Source organism: Fonsecaea nubica (genome assembly GCF_001646965.1).
Source record: "Fonsecaea nubica strain CBS 269.64 chromosome Unknown Scaff127, whole genome shotgun sequence".
In the NCBI taxonomy this organism is placed as follows: Eukaryota; Fungi; Ascomycota; class Eurotiomycetes; order Chaetothyriales; family Herpotrichiellaceae; genus Fonsecaea; species Fonsecaea nubica.
In genome coordinates this window covers 1,679-19,058 of record NW_019173800.1, presented here as the reverse complement: position 1 = coordinate 19,058, position 17,380 = coordinate 1,679, and the positions used below count along the sequence as shown (strand labels likewise).

Genomic DNA, 17,380 nt, shown 5'->3' with positions numbered 1-17,380 from the left:
TTTTTTCTTTCAGGCTGTACTCTCATGGCCGATACCTGATACCCTGATCAGATAGCCTATGTATACTTGGTGCTTTCGATCAGTCGTCCATGTAAAGATCCATAGACAGACTTGTATATTCCTGCGGCTATAGCCCCGATCCTCCTATCCCTTAGTTCCCCGGATGGTTTCGAATAAGAAGCAGTTCTAATTGACCCTACAAGAGGGATGGAGACGTTCGAGAGGGCTCGAGATAGCGTCCTCCAAGGCGCTCAAATCGGTAAAACGGTGTTGTAACGACACTTTTGAACGAGTCACCTAAATCGCCTGAAAGGGAAACCCCCAACTCTCGCCCTGTAGAATACCCTTGATCTCGCTAAATTCGGCCCTGTACCGGCGGCGACACTACACCACTACACTACACTGTCGGGCCTTAGCCTATATGCTGTAGGCTGTTAGCCGGTATCAGGCACCATCGAGTTATCACCTTGTGAGATGCCTTGCAGTCATCGACCGATGTGCACCCTCTTGTTCTCATGTTTCTGCTTTCTCAAACGAGTGATGCCAGAGTCAACCACAAGCACTGTTGCGGTGAGCGACAGCCCAGAGATCTGCCTTATCAGCATGGCTTGTTTGTTTATAACCGTTCCGATGTAATCCCGAAGTAGGCTGGCTGTATGAACAAACTTCTGACACGAGGCTGACAGCATCTAATCGAGTATTTAACCGTCAGATACCACCCTCTGTCCAGCTTTTCAGCATGCTGTCGACAACCTCACCACCGCCTCCTCTTGATTGACTATTGAGTAGTTTCTGTCTTCTTGGTGGGCCCTCCCGTACTCGATGGACATCGATACACACGAGCCACGCTGCTGCTCCGAGCAAAATGCAACAGGTTGCTTGAGATCGTAGCTGGTCGTGTTCAAGTGTGAAGGGGCGTCGTCGGAGAGGGTCGGAAGCAATGAGGACCGGGCAGTACCGCGTGCGAGTCCATATCTGGTACCATCGTCAGCCACAAGACTCGAGACTCACGACACCAACTTCCCGAGATCTAAACATCTTGGCTCTGTAAGCGAACTTGCCTTATTCTTGAGGTCATCCGACGGCGTTTGCGATCTTCTCTAGCCTGTGGTTAGTGGGTTGGGCGGTGCACCACCACTTAGAGACCGCTTCGATGTTATCGTCTCCCAAGGTCTCGGAACAATGCCCTCGACCTACCTTGAAGCATCTGCGATTGGTTTCCTAAGAAGTACCGCGTCCATAGCTATGCTGAACTGATGGTGCTGTTTTCGCTCTGACAGTCACATTTATGTTCTCGTTGTCGACCACAGCGACCTTATGCAGCGTAACTTGTCCAGCAGAGTGGTCCAGGACCGGAGCGCCCTCCTGTATTGATGTATATTATCATGGTCTCTTCCCTGCAGCCCACCTCTTTGGTCTCTGAATGGTACTGCCGATTCGAGGTAGAGGTTTGCTCCCTGTGGCAATAATGAAAGAATGAGTGAAGAAGATGATGATGATGAAAAAAGACGTTGCAGTAGTTTGGCCGTACTGTTGATTTCGTGCGAGCTCGAGGGACGGTGGGAGCAAGCCTCGCCGCCTTTTTCCTCTACGCACCCAGTACCATGAGTTGCAGCACGTCAATGAACAGGAAGATGGGGCATTGTCATTCGTCCCAAGAGCCATTCACCTTCGCCTTCGCCTCTTCAGGTGCAGGTCTACCGAATACAGGCTCAGTGTGGCACTAGAGTGTCCTCTGCGAGGTCGTCAACGGTTGCAGACACTGCCCTTGAGGCTGTTGACGTTGCTGTCGGCCGATTTGCCGCCAGGAGGCGGCGAGAGGGGTGTAAGTCTGTCTGTCTCCCCTTGTTGATATTCTTACGGTTGATACATGATATCTCAGGGCCTGATGTCCCGCTAGCCCATAGCCCATGGCTAACCACCTGGTGCTGTAGTGGTGTGGTGGTTGGTGTTGGTGGTTGTCTGTAAACCTCAATTCCTGTCAGAGTGGCCGAAAATGAGTCATCGCGGCCTTGCGCCCGATTGTTTGCTTCGATTCATTGGATGCAGGGAGCCCCGAGCCCGCCACGCCTGCACTGCCCGCGCACGGTGAAACATGAGAGTGGTTTTGCGGGAGCAATCTACCAATCGGAGGGGGGAAGTAAGGGAGCGAGAAATGACAAAAACAAACCAAGGAAGAAAAAGGGGTGTAAGGAGCCGATGGTGAGTGGCTGGACTCTCGGGGAAAGCCGCTTTTTTTCGACGCCCGAGTTGTGAGGCTGTAAAGACGTCGCGTTCGCCCTCCCAAAGACAAGTACCCCATATCCACACGTCAGATTCTCACCATCATACACACACTCTCTCTCTTGGGTTCTACCCGAGCCTTGCGGACTCAATTGGACTTTGTTGAGGGTAGTACGTCTACCATCCTTTCCACCATGGCGTCCGTCCTTCGAGAGCTTCGCCCGCGACCAGCACAAAATCCCTACGATCCAGACGCTTCGCGCCGCACCAAGCAGTCTGGTCCCAGGCAGACTCATTTCCGGCTGACCCAAGTCAAAGGACGAGCTCAGAATTATGGCGGGCTAGTAAACACGTTCAGGCTATCGACTCCAGGCCATGTCTTCGTCATGGACCACTGGAAGCGCACGAGGTCGTCCCTTCAACACGCCCAAGAGAACGAGGATTGGACCCTGGTCACACACCGCGCAACACGCCAAAGGCTACAAAAACGCCTTTCTGAACGCAGCTTGCGTAGGTAGTCCCACACTCGATGGGGCTTCCCGGCGAAGAACTGAGTTAGCTTGAATGGAACTAAACAGTACACGCAGGAAAAAAGCAGCTGCGGAAACTAGCAGATGCCAATGAGAAAGCTATCGAGGCCTCTCCCGACCCTCCAGGAGTTTCTTCCGCCCCTGACAGGACCCCTGACCTTGATGAGATCCTAGGAGTCCCGGGACCCCCGATACTGATGCACACTTCTGGCCTGACGGCAACAACGGTTTCATGGAAGAGCAAGATGACGGAGAGCAAGATGACGGAGAGCAAGATGACGGAGAGCAGGATGACGGAGAACAAGATGACGGAGAACAAGATGACGGAGAGCAGGATAACGGAGGGCCATTTTCGCCCTTGGTGAATTCTCTCGACTGCCCTGTCGACTTTGTCTCAATTGCACCAGTGCTTCAGATGGTCAAACTGTCGAGTTTACTGACGGCACCATACGAGGGGAAATACGAACGATTCACAGCGCAGTGACCTAGCCACTGACGCATTAAAGCGGGCTTGGTCGTGCACCGGTGGAGCGGCAGCGCCTTTCCCGGTACCAGTCCGATCCCTTCTAGTCGATTAAGGTCTGGTCCCGATCCGTTTCGCGAAATGATCAAACGTGGCTGCCCCGGTCCAGCAAGAGCTCGTATATCATGATCCGTATGTCTATTGAGTGAAAGGGCAAGTAGTAGTATCGGTCAGCCCAGTCCGTCGTCATACGTTAAGCATGAGAAACTCACCGAAGCCCAGATCAAAGAAGCCCAGTTTATCGTTCTCCTCCTGTCGGGCGCGACGTACGGCAGCAAGAGGTCCTAATCCGTAGTAATGAAGACATTGCTTCATCATCGATGTGACCCATTACCCCCGGTGTGAAGTTCATATGGCATTCAGCGACTGGTGAGTGATCGCCAGCAGGCATCGACAAGCCATGACTCCGAGGTCATTCCAGGCTGTGGTTCAGGCCATTTAGATTCTTGTTGGAAGAGGTGTACCAGGGTGATGAGGATCGTGTGGGTGTTATAGAAGTTCCTTGAACTCGAGCACAGCCGCTCTCCCTCCCTCGCCGACACCCGGCCACGCATGTCCTTGGTAACACCGTAACGGTTCGCGGCGATTTGCGCTCCCAGCAACACATCTGTCCGCACAGCATTGCTTCTTTCCACGGATTCCATCTGTTTTCGAGTCGTCTTGGCCAAATCATCGAGGTTCCCCAGCGTCTCGCTGTCTGTGGTGGTAGGCCGCACCTTTGGGTTTGAGAGCCCGCGGTCGCCGCTTTTCGCACAGATACAGAAACTCTTGCAGCGGGGTGGCTGTACTAGCAGCGAGCAACGTGTGCATCCCTACCCAGCTCATCCGGGCATGGAGGGAAATCTGACCCAGGCTCGTCGGCTCCACGCAGACTTGAGCCCACGCCTTCATCTCGGTCATCAAACAGCCGTGGTTGTCTGCATCCTCTTGTGACAGGCTCTTGTATGTGACCAGCTCTGGAAGGATGGCTAGGTTCTGCTAGTCACACGAATGAAATGAATCAGTTAGCAATCGAATATCGAAGAAATCTCGCAATCTGACCTCGTCGCAAGGGTGATTCGACGCATATTCGGAGTACCGGCTGTCGATGGCCCTGCCATGTGTCCTGAAAGTCCGTTGGTCGACGAGGCAGTGGAAATAAAGGCTTTATCCTTACTGTCACGTCTCTCGAGCATACTGACCACTCATTGAGCGAGGACCCACTGATATATACCGGAGTGGCATCGAGCGAGGCGTGAGGAGGTTCAGGCCGCAAAGGCACAGGGACGCATTCATCGAATCAACGCCTTGCCTTAGAGGGGCTTCCAGCACCACCAACAGTGGCAGGGCCGTAGAAGTTGTCATCCTCGGACTGGGACTGCTGGCTCTTACGTTTCCCCACCACCGCCGGATTAATGGTGGCCTGCTTCGCGGTCGGCGGGCTTTCGGTCATATTTGTGTCGTCGACCGTCAGAACCGGGCGGAGAGAGCTGTCCATACGGCATAGCACACTAGCATGCCCACTGTGGCGCCCAGCCATAACTTGCGCCGCCCGACGCGATCGACGTGTTCTCCTGTGTCGAGCATCATCGCTTGGATACGTCGCTGTTGTGAAAGAGATTCCGGCGAGGAGGTCGACGGTAAAGGCATCACAGTCTGCTCGTGGAAATGTAATGGTGGGAGTGGCCTTGTCGAAACGGTGCGAGATCCATTCATACACAATCCTCAAGCCAAAATATCGGTTTGAACACACCTCGAGAGCTTCATCCGCCACCGAGGCTGAAAATACTTGGGGGTTCCAACAGCGCATGGCTTGATAGAGAGAATTCAAAGAGGTCAAGGGACGGGTGTTGCGTACCTCGCCATCCAATAGACTTGTCGGGATCGGGATCAGTGGCACCTGCAGCTCATGCACTGTCACAGAGACAGTCGGTGCTCTCTCGACAATACCTCGACCGTCGTCTGTCAAGTGCACCACGACCATATCGCCGAACAAGGCGCCAAGTGCTTCGAGAGACTTGAGACGCTGAAAGAAAGTCAATCGATGTGGGTTGACCGAGCCAAATGGTCGGGAGAGGCTGCTGCTGGGAAAGACGAGAGCGGTTGCCCGTCATAATGCTAGAGCTGTATGGTGAAATGGGGCCTAATGGACGAGTCGAGCCAGTGACCAAGCTGGGAAGCTCGATTATCGATCGTGAGTAGAGATTGGCGCATATACAAGAGCTCACGAAGCGAAGCCTGGGAAGGCATGAAGAAAACATCGATTGTTTACCCGCCCTGTAAAGAGCAGGCGAAAGAGGTAGGTACGAAGTATATCGATGAACGCAGGAATGCTCAAGTGTGTCTTTCAGAGTTCCCGCGTTAAGGACGGTCCTCGGGTCGTTGTGTAGACTTGATATCTGAGTTCCGCTAAGCGCCCGGTGAATTACTGGACGCAACACTTGGACTTTGTGGAGAGACTTGTTCAAGATTTCCACGAGGGTCTCCATCCCGTGGCTGTGGGGGCGTAAACGTTATCGACGGTGCGTGAGGAGATTCTCCGTCCTCGGGGATGATCCGTGACTGATCAGTGTGCACGGGGAATGTTTCGTTCTCCGAATCATCGTCTTCGTCCAAGTCGTCTTCGAGGTTTTCTTTATAGCCTTCTCCGTCGTAGCCGCCTTCGTCGGCCATGTCTATCCCTAGGCCTAGGCCCTCGAGGCCCTCGATCAAATGCTCCTGGGATGCATCTTCTTCTTCTTCCCTCGCGCGTTTATTGGGTCCCCATGCTTCCCTGCCCTGGTTCCACGGCCCAGCTGGACTGTTCAGACCGTCGAGTTTCCAAATACTGTTCGGGATCCGGGGCATGCCCCTGGCGTCCAGAGGCGGAGTCCAATGCGCGAAGTTGGACTCCAGTGGTGTATGGGCCGTATTTCCATCCAATAGGGGCGTGATAGGGTGATCGAGCATGTGCTGCTGCAGCTGTTCCTCGTTGCTGAAGCCAAATAACCCTGACACACGTCGATGCGCTAAGGCACCATCGATGGACTCGAAGTCTGGGGGCGGCTTTGTTTGGCGGCTGTCCATGGCTGCGTACGTTGATCAATGTCGTAGGCGTACTGGCAGGCTGACGATGACGGAGGATCGGTAGAGTCAAGGGGGGATTGTAATCTGCCCTGGGTGGGCACGTAGGCACGGAGCAGGTAGGTAGGTAGGTAATCTGGTGAAGGTGGGTAAGATAAAGGTCGGTCTGTCTGCCTGGAATGGAAGAGGACTGAAATCTATCTAGGTACCTGCGGATTTGTTGTTGTGTAATGCGGTGGACATTCTTCGGCTAACATTCCAAATAGAGTTAAGGGTCATACCAACCCCCTTACATCGCTGGTTGGTTGAGAACCAGTATGTACATACCAGACGATCGACAACAAGACTCGCAGCGCGCAGCGACGCGTTGCCACATTCCTCCGCCCCTTGCTAGTAGGAGCGTGGAAAATCCAATGACGTCTGTTCACAATAGTATTGACTTTGCGGCACAGTGTCTCAGCTCCTCCGCTAATGTACACGTCCCCGTTTAGATCTCTCATCTATGTACATGCGAGAGTCGTAGTGGCCCTGGAGTAGAACCAACGACCGCATGGTGTCGGCGTTCATCGACTGCCGTGGGAGATTCAGGGGGTCTTGAGCTCCACTGAACACCCTGAGGGTCAGGGATGCCATACGTTTGCCGGAAGTCGGGAGATTGGTCCAAGTCACCCGGCGAAGCAAAGATCTGCAACTGATCTCGCCATCTTGTTCTATATATTTATTTACCGGATGTTATCCACGACATCGCCTATTACAGATGTACTCAGCTGCGAATCTTGACCTCTCCAAAGTCCATTTCCGTTTCCGGACCTGAGTATCCCGCCATTTAGCCTGACCTATAACTAAGCCATTCTGAGGCGTGGCGGTGCAATCCTGAGCACGGCTTTAGCGAGCCCCGAGGTGCGCCTGAGCATCGTGAGCACAGCCCGTGAGCTGTTCAGGTGCCCATAATATGGCCGGGTTCCTTAGTTTTTAGTGTTCCGCATGCTCGGAAGGGCCCAAGTTCCGTGCTCACCAGCTCGGTTATAGGTGCCAACGCCCCCGGGGCTACCGCCCAGACCAAAGCTACTGCCTGGAGGACCCTTCCATCGACCAGCAACGTAGCCCGCCACTTGCTGTTCCTCGAAGCCTAAGGACAATTTTCGGAGAATATGGGCTTGGAATGTAAATATCTGCCAAGCTACGCGTTGCCAAAGGGTTCCAAGGTTTCCCTCATGAACTTCTTTGGAGTTCCTACATCATCCCCTCGTTGTCCGCACTATGGCTTGAAACGTTTCAAGCAAGGGTTGGAGGAAGTGACACTATCGTGATGCCTGGTGAATGTGTTGACTGTGCATCAACAAGGATTTTTGAACGGCTCAACTATAACTCCTGTACTCCTTCAATCCGAGAACCTTTTACTATTCTCAGGAACTGTTAGTCGCGAACTGTGCAAGCGGCGACACAAAGAGAGGAATTATCCAAGAAACGCAAGAGAGCACCAGAGTGTGCAAGTACGATGAGTTGAACTCCTTCGCCGAAAAAGTGTCTTCTTGGTGTTGGCTCGGGCGAGTCTCCTCTTGGTCGGGGTGAGTTTGGTCCATTTTATCTGCGATATGATTGTCTGATGTCTAAGACCTCGAAGATGACTCAACGCCGAGACCTCAGTATTCTTTCGTCGATTCCCTCATGGTCTCTCCATCGAAATCCAGCAGGAGTAAAACTTTCCAGCCAAAGTCACGGCCTAACGAAACGGAAAGCAGACTTCACTATTATGTACCTCCAAGTCACGTTTCATGAGGATAAAAGGACGTTCACAGACGAGGATTGGAAACTTCCTGATCTCATAAAGAAGGCTGCAGGTGTGGGAGGATTTGGAGGGCTATCCTGTTGCCCAACGAAACTTGGATCATGTTAAATGGCAAGATGATCATCGCCATTCGCTCTCCGAGATCCGAGACTTCTGGATATCGGTCCAGAACATTGAAGAGGCGGCAACTGTATGTTCGAAAGAGGCTCGATCGGAGGATTCTTGGAGTGATGATGTTGTCCTTGACATCATCTACTATTTAGCGGAGTGATCGAGGTAGATACGTCGGAGTTAAGGGTTCTTATCGATAGATGGCCAAGATTGAAAGGATGAGCGAGGATTGGGATGTTGGCGTCGAGGTTGAGAGCGTTGTTGAATGATAAGCTTAGGAGGAGAATTGATTCGCCTGGCGGAACGGTGAGTGATGATGGGGGGTTGTTTGATCGTTAGACGGCTGGTGGAGTTGAACAGGGAGGATGGATAGGAGAGGCCGCAGGGACAAAGGAAGAGTGGCTGGCACAGCATCGTCTTGCTAGGTCTCTGGAAAAGAAATCCACATTGATAGAATTATTACAATGACATCGGGCCCCACTGCTTCTGTGTTGTTTTTCGCTGGGAAATTCAGATTTATGCGCCACTTCAAACAAGGTGATCTCGGCCTTCAGCTTCTGCGAGACCCAAGTGCGGATCTCGACGGCCATCAAGGAGCAGTTCGTGCAAGAGCATTGAGCCGTGCACCTTTGGTCAGATGCTGGTGCTCCACCGATCGTGGGTCATGTTCTCGTAGATCGAGTCCTGTAGCACCGACGCACTCTGGATGACACCCTTGATAGGAGGTAGCTCAGCAGTACAATCTGCAATAACCTTGATCATTGCAATCTTGTCCGACACATCGCAGGTGCAGACCTTGGTCATGACACCAGTCTTGATGAGTTCATCCACCAGGACGCTTGCGTTGGGAGACCCTGGTCCAGATCGTGCCAACAGCGCAAGATGTTTGGCACCTTGCGTAAGACGTCAAAGTCTGTCGCCGAGATGTCCGTCAAGAAGGACTCTTCGACTTTGAGTAGACACAGCACAGCTTTTGGCTCGGGGTCTTTGACATTGGGTGGCCAGCTCACAGTTTGAGCTGCTAGTCCTGATGCGACGAGTCGACCACATGTGAGCTCGCACACCTCGGTAACTTCGGCACATTCATTCGCTGGCTGGAGTACGTAGACGGTCTCGAGCTGGGTCAACTCTGTTTCAGGGACCAGCTTAGTTGCGATGCTCAATGCTTCATCGAAAGACTCCTCGTCGTCGCCGAATGATACGCTTGAGCATCGTCGATTTCGCATGGAAGCACCAGATGCTGCGCTCGATCTCCGTCGTCGGCTTGTTGGAGAGGGAGCTGTGGCCGCAAAGGGGTCTCTCCAGACTCTACGAGTACTTGTCAATGGTTGGTTCAAGCCAGGTGTGCTGTAGGACTTAGATGTTCGTGCCTTGCTGTCGCCACGTTTCCATCACCACCAATGTTCCGTGCTCCCGTAACAAGCCCATAACGATGTTCAACAAGGATCCTCCCTACAGATAAGGGGCTTGATCAGGCGTCACAACGATGAGGTCCAAGGTGTCATCGTTTCTTGTCTTTGCTCCAACGCTCGTCACCCGGAACGTTTTAACGCTGATAGCAGATCCCGACGAGACCAGTGGCATTCTCGACTAAATCTTCGTTCTCCTCGCATGTTTGTACGGAGAAATCGAACCAGCAGTCCATTCGCTTGTGCAGACAGAGCACGCTCTCGAGTCCATATGCTGTGTCCGGTAACTCTGGTCCAAGATCCGCATGCTGTATGATATTACCGGTAACACTCGACGCCATGACGACCTGATCAGACGCGGCAGCAGAATTCTTGGGTTTGGTGTGCAAGATCGAATAGAGATGTTTGCTTGCGATGAGCTCCATGTGGTGAGAGTGTCAAGCCAGCCTCTCGAGGTATCTTTGATTGACTGATTCGTTCGGCTGAGATGTGTGGCGAGATAAAGTTTGGTACACCGTTTGCATTCTTTCCAAGGCAGGTTTGCTTTGTGCGCTGAAAAGGAAGAGCATTTGCTTCCAGGTGGCCAAGGAATAGGTTGAATCGGAAGCACCATGTTCAGGATACTTCTTATGACCCCTGCAATGCCAGCGGCACCTCCAGTGTGACCAATGTTTGACTTTACAGATCCAATGTAGAGTTTTCCATCTTTTTGCGCCCGAAACCACTGCCACTGTTGATTCTCTTGATCGCAGGCCCTGGCACGCAAGATGCAGCCCGACTAAGCTGGAGGAGCATGCGCGCGGCAGGATCACTCGCTTTGGGCTCGTTGGATGTGATGCCGAAAAATGGTGTATGGGCTGCGTCACATCGCAGGAAATGGCCGCCTGCGGTCCGCAGAGTGTGCGCTTTTTCCCCTGATGCATGGTGGAAAGCATCGGCATTGGATCGATCACGGGGGACTTTGAAATATACGGCTGCTTGAAGATTAGCACCACATCAGGCAGTAGCATGACAGAGTCCGCAGCACATACATCTACGCTCGTAGAGCAAGTCCCAAAACTTTGAAGGATCGGTTGCACCTCCAGAGAAGCGACAAGAAAGGCCGACTACTGCAACATCCTCGGGCATCGCAGGTGAGGAGGTATCTGGATAAGAGGCCATACTGAATGGCGCAGGATGATGAGGAGACCAAATGACTGAATCTCATGAGTGCGTGAGTTCGAGCCTCTGAACAGTCAAATGAAACGGCACGAACCATGAAAGATCCTGCTATGTCGACCGCATTTGAGACCTCGAGGTTGGTTGCAGGCAGCTCGGTGTCAAGAAGCCAAGATGCCATACTTGCGAGTTAGTGTCTGTCGAGCAGAAGGTTTTTTGCCGAATGTTGGACAGATCTCAACAGATCTCATAGGGATGATAATCTGGCACTTGGCTTGTCCTGCAGCAGGCTCTCATAGAAATCGGTGAGTTTCAACCCAGGGTGTCGCCTGACTGCATCAGCATCAACTTCAGAACCCGCGCGGCTTTTCAACAGTTGTAGCCAATCTTCATAAGACGAAACCTTGACGCCAGACAACTCCTCTTGGACCGTTGGCAGCAGCTTCAGACAGGAGATTTTCGCGGGATTCACCGCAGGGAAGACTCCGTTCTCAGAAGCCAATGTCAGCCCAGTCAAAATGCCTGCCAGCTGATCGGTTGGTATCCAGTCGCTCGTACCCCATGTTCGCTGAGCAAGATACATCACGAACAATCTTCTCAGGGATCTGCCTGGATCAAGGAGGTCTTGATATGCGGATCTGAGACTATCGCCACATAGTATAAGACATCCTCGTCCATCTTGCGAACGAACTCTGCCTTCTCGAGCGCATGCTGGGCCGCCTCTTACACCGACGCGTGAATATTCTGGAAATCGCCCTGCGCCATGCTGACATCAGTGAGCAGCTCATCCAGAATCCAGTATATCGCGAGACTGTCTGCGAGCACCAGCATGAGGATCATCACCACAGCCTCGCGGTTCGGACTGCCACCCGCTTCTCGATGCACTCGCCTGGTCGAGCGTGGCCTTTGCTTCTTTGACCGATCCGACCCCCAGCTGGGTCAAGATATCTTTGCGGATGAGATGTATGATGTGTGCCAGGCAGGTATCGAATAAAGCTGGCCCGGCCATGGAACGAACCGCATCAGCGGCTGCAGGCAAAAATCCCCGTCCTCGTCATCGTACAGGTTCGACATCTCCGCGTAGAGCGTGTCGCACATGGTTCGATTAGTGCTCCGACGTCCATGTGTCAAGAGCAATGGCAATGTTGTCGCGGGTTTCGGCAAGCTCCCGCTTCAATCCCAGCCGATAATCTTCAAACTCGTGCTTGACGCGATCACGAAGAGTGTCGGCACCTCTCAGAGGCACCTCGACGGCGGTACCATTAAACATTGCTTTGCAGCTCGGGTGCTCGACCGTGGTGAATGGCTGTCTAGTCTGGACGATCCATCCGATCTCTGTTTCGCATAAACCGCGTATCCCTGTCTACCCACACGGCGGTTCTCAACCGCCAAGGCTCTGGCTTCATAGCCGATGTGATGGCTGAACAAGGCTCAATCAAAGCCTTCCGTTTGGAAGCAGATGTTGAAGACTCGGACGCAGCTCGTATTCGACGCGCTCTTGGGCGGACATGGGGAGGAGCTACAGGAGATGAGGCGCCACGGCTTACCATCGGCGGTGTAGTGTCCTGTTGTTTTCTCTTCTTTGCCCATGGCGACTCTGACCACTTCTTGTCAACCTCGAAGCTCTCCCACTTCTTCTTCACTGCAATTTTGCCTGCCGCCTTTGGTAGACCGGAAATGACCCATGGGTTGAGGGAGACGGTGCATGTGGCGGTTCGTCTGGGAGAGAAAGGGGAGAGACAGGGACCGCAGCATATACGGAAATACTCGGCGCTGCGTGTGCCCATCGTCACGGAGACACCGCACATTTACGCCACGCACACAAGGCCGTACATAGCCTGGCTAGTCAACGCGCGGCGGGCCGTCTCGACTGGGTATTCAACATCCTCCAAGGCCGCACGGAGCAAGAATACGTCGTCGCCGAGTCGACTGGGACTCTCGTGCCACTGCGTAGACGGATATATGTCGAAGCTGCTCCAAAAATCGATCAAAGTCAAATGATAGTTCAGGTTCAGGCTCGTCGTCGTCAAGCCGAACCAGATGGGTCTCCATCGCGAACCAGGGGCAGCTGGAAGGCGTCCAGCCAGGAGGCGTGAGATCCGGAGGTGTGTTTGGGTTGTGGACACAATGCGACCACGAGGAGAACGGACCAGTTGGGCCATTCTGCTATTCCCCGATGGACCTTTGCAAGCCGATCAGTCTCTGACATGGTAGATCTTTTTGAGGCTCTGTGTTGATGGAGTCACACGGTGTTCGGTTTGTGGTATTGAATTGGCGCTCAACCAGTGGAAAACCCCCAGGACCTGTGGCTGGAGGACAAGAGGATGATTGAGGTGTTCGAGCACAAAGTCCAACTCGAATACGCCATCCAATGCTGCCGCAAGATGCAAGAAGAAGGCATCCGGGACTTGGAACCGCGCCAGGGTCCCACCACCCAGATAAACCGCCATCTGGACTTATCATCGCAAAATGGTCGAGAATCGCGAAGGAGAAATCATATCGAATTCCAGGAATGCCCGTTCAGGAGAAAGGTACTGAGGAGAGCGGAGACGGAGCGACCAGCAGGACAGGATGGCCCAGCCAGATCAAGCCCAGCCATGTGAACAATAGCAACAGCCCTAACGAGCTAGGACACAGCACCGCCACCCTCAGTCCCAGTCCCGGTCCCGGTTTGCTTGGTTTCGTATCATGATCCCACCTCCTCAATTCAAAAGGACTTTGAATAGCTGCGTCTGCTTCTTTTCTCCTGGCATCGAGACCTGTACAAGATTCGTCTGAAGCCTTGGGTGGCTATGATGATACCTCTAGCAGCAGAGGCCACGATCTCGGTATACTGCGCTGCCGCTGAGCCACCACGCGAGGACGCCGTGTATGGAGCGCACTCCGAGCTGACGAAGACGTGTGAACAAATACTCGACGAGCTTGACCGTGGAAGAAGGCATTTCGGGTCAGCCACAGTCAGGCATTCAATGCTTCAGCTTGTGTCGGTGAGAGTCGTCCATGCAGGCTCTGCTCTATCTCTGGGATGTCCAGATTGATTGACCCTAGCAAGTCGACAAGTCGACCTTTTCATACGCCTTTGTCTCCCAATGTTCTGGAATCACTGGAGCTGTGCAAGGCGTGTTCTTTCATGCCCAGTCCAGCGATGTAGATGGCCAGGACGGTAGGCCGGTCCCAGCCGGGGGAGCAGGTGGCTGATGGCGTCGAGGGGCTCCTCCTGATAGTAATGCTTGTGCCTGAGGCAGATCATTCTGGCGAGCCTCAAATGTTGTTCGGAAGGTAGACTCCCCGCCCAAGATCCTGCCTATTCTCATTGTCATCATGAGCGGTTGGGGTGTTGCGGATGTCCAAAGGGCTTCAGGTAAGTCCCTCATTCCTTCTTCTCACTCTCTTATTCCTCATCGTGGTTCCCACACTCCCTATCCAAGTCCTGGAACACTCGTAAACAACGTGTACAAATTTTGGAAGAGACTCCGACTATCTGGCCAAGCACGGTGGTGGAGGATTGGGATTGGGTCGCCATGGTGCAGTGGAAACAATGCCGGCCGCAGCAAGCGGAGGTGATTAGCGGCTTGACGTCGTGGTGGGTTGCAAAGGCGAGCATTTTGGCGTGCGTGTGGCGCGAGGCGACGAGGTTCGTCACCAGGTTGTCGCAGTTGAAGACGTATGGGAGGAATCTTGCTCAATTGTTCTGACGTGAGATGGAGATGAGTTCCGGCGGCCAGACGGTCGTATTATATCCACACAGAACCAGAGTGGCCGAAATCGATCAAAGAAGCAACCCAATCCGGTGAAGCTAGAATCATTCCACCCCATAGATCTTCGTCTCTGCAAGGAGGAATGTTGGTCGAACAGAAAGATGGCACGCGATATCAGAGTTCTCAGTAAATCCCCATCGAAATTGAACGCCGCTGACTCTGAGTGGTCTGATTGGCATAGAGATCTCGATCATCATAAACGACCGACTCGTCGGGAACTGGACAAGGAGAATCAACAAATTGGAGCTTTACTGAGAGAGATATCCTGGCAGACATACCAGGTTCTATCTTCACCAGCTTCGACGGACGAGGATGTCCCTCGATCCCAAGATGATACACCTCTGAGAGCTGTGGGATCCATCAACTTGTTCACATTGTGATCACTAGCCATTGAGCTTTGGTATGCGAGGTATACGGCGAAATGTCCTGGCCAGTCGAACCTCCGAAGAGGGTGTGACGTCAGTGGCTCATTCGTTCGGACTTGCATATTCAAAGCAGGAAAAGCGTTGCTTACAGTGTGAGATGTAAAAGGCCGAGACGTGACTCTTCGGGAGCAAGGCGGTGGTTAGGGCTCCGATATCAGACCAGTTACCTAACTGGAGGGTGAATATGTGTACTATGGGACCTATAATGATAGAATAACTAGCCTATAGATAGAGATGTCAACGCTTGAAGAGAGCTTCAAGGTTGACAGGCGTGATCCCTCCTGCTATATACATGCGGTAAGCCAGCGCTTGGCTGGCGGCCTGACTGGTGGCCTGGCCTGAGTATGCACTGTCACATGGTATTCGTGACATCCGAAATGAATAAATGAATGCGAATACGGCCCATATTCATGTCCTCCAACGTGAATATTGTAAGTGGAATACCTTGATTGATTGATTAAGCAAGGAAATCTATCTAGCGCGCCTGCGACTTTGTTGTGTGCCTGCCGCGGTGGAAATTATTTGGCTAACCCTCCCAATAGGCGTAGGGCAACACGAGTCAAAGAGACGTACTACCCTCCGTCCCGGGACATGGATTTCCCATTGTCTCCTGTTGCTTTTTATTTTCCATTCTTCTTGAATACTTCTCTCTTAATGGGGTTAAAGTCTGCGACATCTATATTGATCTTTCGATTGTTTCGTTGCCCTTGGCGGGTGGTGGGAGCTGATCAAAAGGCCCCGACAAATTCTGTCGGGGAACGAATGGACGGGAGGTTCACTGAAGATTGAGGTCCGAGACACGAAGTTAGAAAACAGGGTCAGGGACTCAATTGGTATGAACTATTCACTCTTTCATCTATCCTCTGCTTTCACCTTTTCTGACTGTCTCGTGACAGGATCATTTTTCGCGCCCTGACCAATGACCGAGCCGATTACTTGCACGACCTCTTCCCAGAGGGCTTCCCTCCCTCATACAAGCTGCGAGATGTACAAGGAGTACAAGAGAAGGCCCAGGATAGTGCAGCAGCCAGAGGCCATCCGTGTGGGCACATTTACAAACCAGGAGAGGCCAGCTATCACTGTAGCACCTGCACCGATAACACGACCGCCGTCCTTGTTCCCGCCGTTTTGTTGCAAGCGACCGCCACAGCCGTCCAAAAACGCAACAAGACAGAGTTGGCGTGTGACACGTGTCGCAAGAGAAAGTCTCGATGTGATGGTGGTCGTCCTTCATGTTCCCACTGCGTGTCCACGCAGCTAGAAGGACGTCTGAGACACCTGGCACTCCTCGAATGGAAATGGATGGATTATGCTCGACATTGTTGATGAGCAAGCGCAGGCAAAGGAAGTGCTGACTGGCCGTCTTTACGTTCCCTGTGCAAGCTCAAGCATCGATGACCCGTGTTTCGTATTTTGTCCTGCTCCTGCATTGCCCACCCCTGGTTCAATAGCCACCTCGTATTAACAGATCGTGACTAGTATCCATTTCCGCATCTTCTCGTAGTCTTGATGTCCATTTCAGCTCGTCTCATACGTCGCCCATTCTCTCCAGCTCTCTCCTCCTCCTTGCTTTTCCCACAAGGCCACCAGCTCCGTCTCTCTCTTCCGCCTTTTCCTCCTTGTCTAGCCGCTTGGTCTTCAATTCCTCCTCGACTTCATCCCTCAAACCCTGAATGTCTTGCGGTATGTGTTTCATCTGGACGCTCGGGGCGCCGCGGATCTCTGTTAGTTGGTCCTTGACGTGTCGTATTATCTCTTCCACGTCGTGCCTTGAGACCTGGTTCTCTTTTCAATCGAGCTCGATAGAGGACTGGTGGTTCATTTTGAGGGGAAAAAGGCGCCCCTTGGTCGTCTGTCGATTGCTGCCATGGATGAGCCCAAGATATCAATCAAGACAGATCCTCGGATCCAATTCAATGTAATGACATGAGTGTTTCATCGCTCTTCACTCCAGACTCTTCCTTGCTGACTCCAAGCTCCTCGTCCGCTTGACGCTCTTTCTCTTGATGCTGTTCCTCCTCACGCTCTCTTTCTTTACGCCCTCTCTCCTCCTCTTTCTCTTTCATCTTTCGTTCCACCATATAGATCTTGGTCATGATCTCTTTCCAGTTTGTAGAGAGTAGCGCATCGAGAGCACGCTCGACTGCACCCTTGGTGAAAACAATTTGTTCCCTTGTCTTGAGGTCTTCGGACACAGTAGACATTCTTTTCACATCCGAGTCATATGGATACTCGCTGACTCGTTTCACTTTAGCTTTGCTTTGGGTCGAGGAATCTTTGCCTGTTGAACCTAGACTGAGAGGCAAACACCTGACTCAAGTCGCCCACGCCTCATCGCCCCAAGATTGAAAGACGTCACGCGCGCCTATCAAGCACTCGGTTCATTCTCTCTCGTGGCCGTGAAAAGGAGTT

The 17,380-nt window shown here is 52.7% G+C and overlaps 8 protein-coding genes across 8 annotated transcripts; 1 reads left to right on the top strand and 7 right to left on the bottom strand.

The window, feature by feature from the left end:
* Positions 1–2,417: 2,417 nt before the first annotated feature.
* Positions 2,418–3,118, top strand: AYO20_10948 (hypothetical protein; the record flags this gene model as incomplete). The annotated part of the gene is made up of 2 exons (XM_022649203.1): positions 2,418–2,733; positions 2,802–3,118. 2 exons carry the CDS (start codon positions 2,418–2,420, stop codon positions 3,116–3,118), a joined length of 633 nt encoding a protein of 210 aa, XP_022494823.1.
* A 1,437-nt stretch (positions 3,119–4,555) lies between these two features.
* Positions 4,556–5,239, bottom strand: AYO20_10947 (hypothetical protein; the record flags this gene model as incomplete). The annotated part of the gene is made up of 1 exon (XM_022649202.1): positions 4,556–5,239. One exon carries the CDS (start codon positions 5,237–5,239, stop codon positions 4,556–4,558), a length of 684 nt encoding a protein of 227 aa, XP_022494822.1.
* A 425-nt stretch (positions 5,240–5,664) lies between these two features.
* AYO20_10946 (hypothetical protein) lies at positions 5,665–6,321 on the bottom strand (the record flags this gene model as incomplete). The annotated part of the gene is made up of 1 exon (XM_022649201.1): positions 5,665–6,321. The coding sequence occupies one exon, from the start codon at positions 6,319–6,321 to the stop codon at positions 5,665–5,667; it is 657 nt and encodes a 218-aa protein (XP_022494821.1).
* A 2,530-nt stretch (positions 6,322–8,851) lies between these two features.
* AYO20_10945 (hypothetical protein) lies at positions 8,852–9,444 on the bottom strand (the record flags this gene model as incomplete). Its single annotated transcript, XM_022649200.1, has 2 exons — positions 8,852–9,031; positions 9,112–9,444. 2 exons carry the CDS (start codon positions 9,442–9,444, stop codon positions 8,852–8,854), a joined length of 513 nt encoding a protein of 170 aa, XP_022494820.1.
* Positions 9,445–10,305: 861 nt separating this feature from the next.
* AYO20_10944 (hypothetical protein) lies at positions 10,306–10,788 on the bottom strand (the record flags this gene model as incomplete). Its single annotated transcript, XM_022649199.1, has 2 exons — positions 10,306–10,601; positions 10,659–10,788. The coding sequence occupies 2 exons, from the start codon at positions 10,786–10,788 to the stop codon at positions 10,306–10,308; spliced, it is 426 nt and encodes a 141-aa protein (XP_022494819.1).
* Positions 10,789–11,032: 244 nt separating this feature from the next.
* AYO20_10943 (cytochrome P450 monooxygenase) lies at positions 11,033–11,859 on the bottom strand (the record flags this gene model as incomplete). Its single annotated transcript, XM_022649198.1, has 3 exons — positions 11,033–11,429; positions 11,513–11,719; positions 11,804–11,859. The coding sequence occupies 3 exons, from the start codon at positions 11,857–11,859 to the stop codon at positions 11,033–11,035; spliced, it is 660 nt and encodes a 219-aa protein (XP_022494818.1).
* Positions 11,860–11,890: 31 nt separating this feature from the next.
* On the bottom strand, positions 11,891–12,947 carry AYO20_10942 (hypothetical protein; the record flags this gene model as incomplete). Its single annotated transcript, XM_022649197.1, has 3 exons — positions 11,891–12,100; positions 12,333–12,504; positions 12,607–12,947. The coding sequence occupies 3 exons, from the start codon at positions 12,945–12,947 to the stop codon at positions 11,891–11,893; spliced, it is 723 nt and encodes a 240-aa protein (XP_022494817.1).
* Positions 12,948–16,496: 3,549 nt separating this feature from the next.
* Positions 16,497–17,172, bottom strand: AYO20_10941 (hypothetical protein; the record flags this gene model as incomplete). Its single annotated transcript, XM_022649196.1, has 2 exons — positions 16,497–16,745; positions 16,918–17,172. 2 exons carry the CDS (start codon positions 17,170–17,172, stop codon positions 16,497–16,499), a joined length of 504 nt encoding a protein of 167 aa, XP_022494816.1.
* Positions 17,173–17,380: the final 208 nt, after the last annotated feature.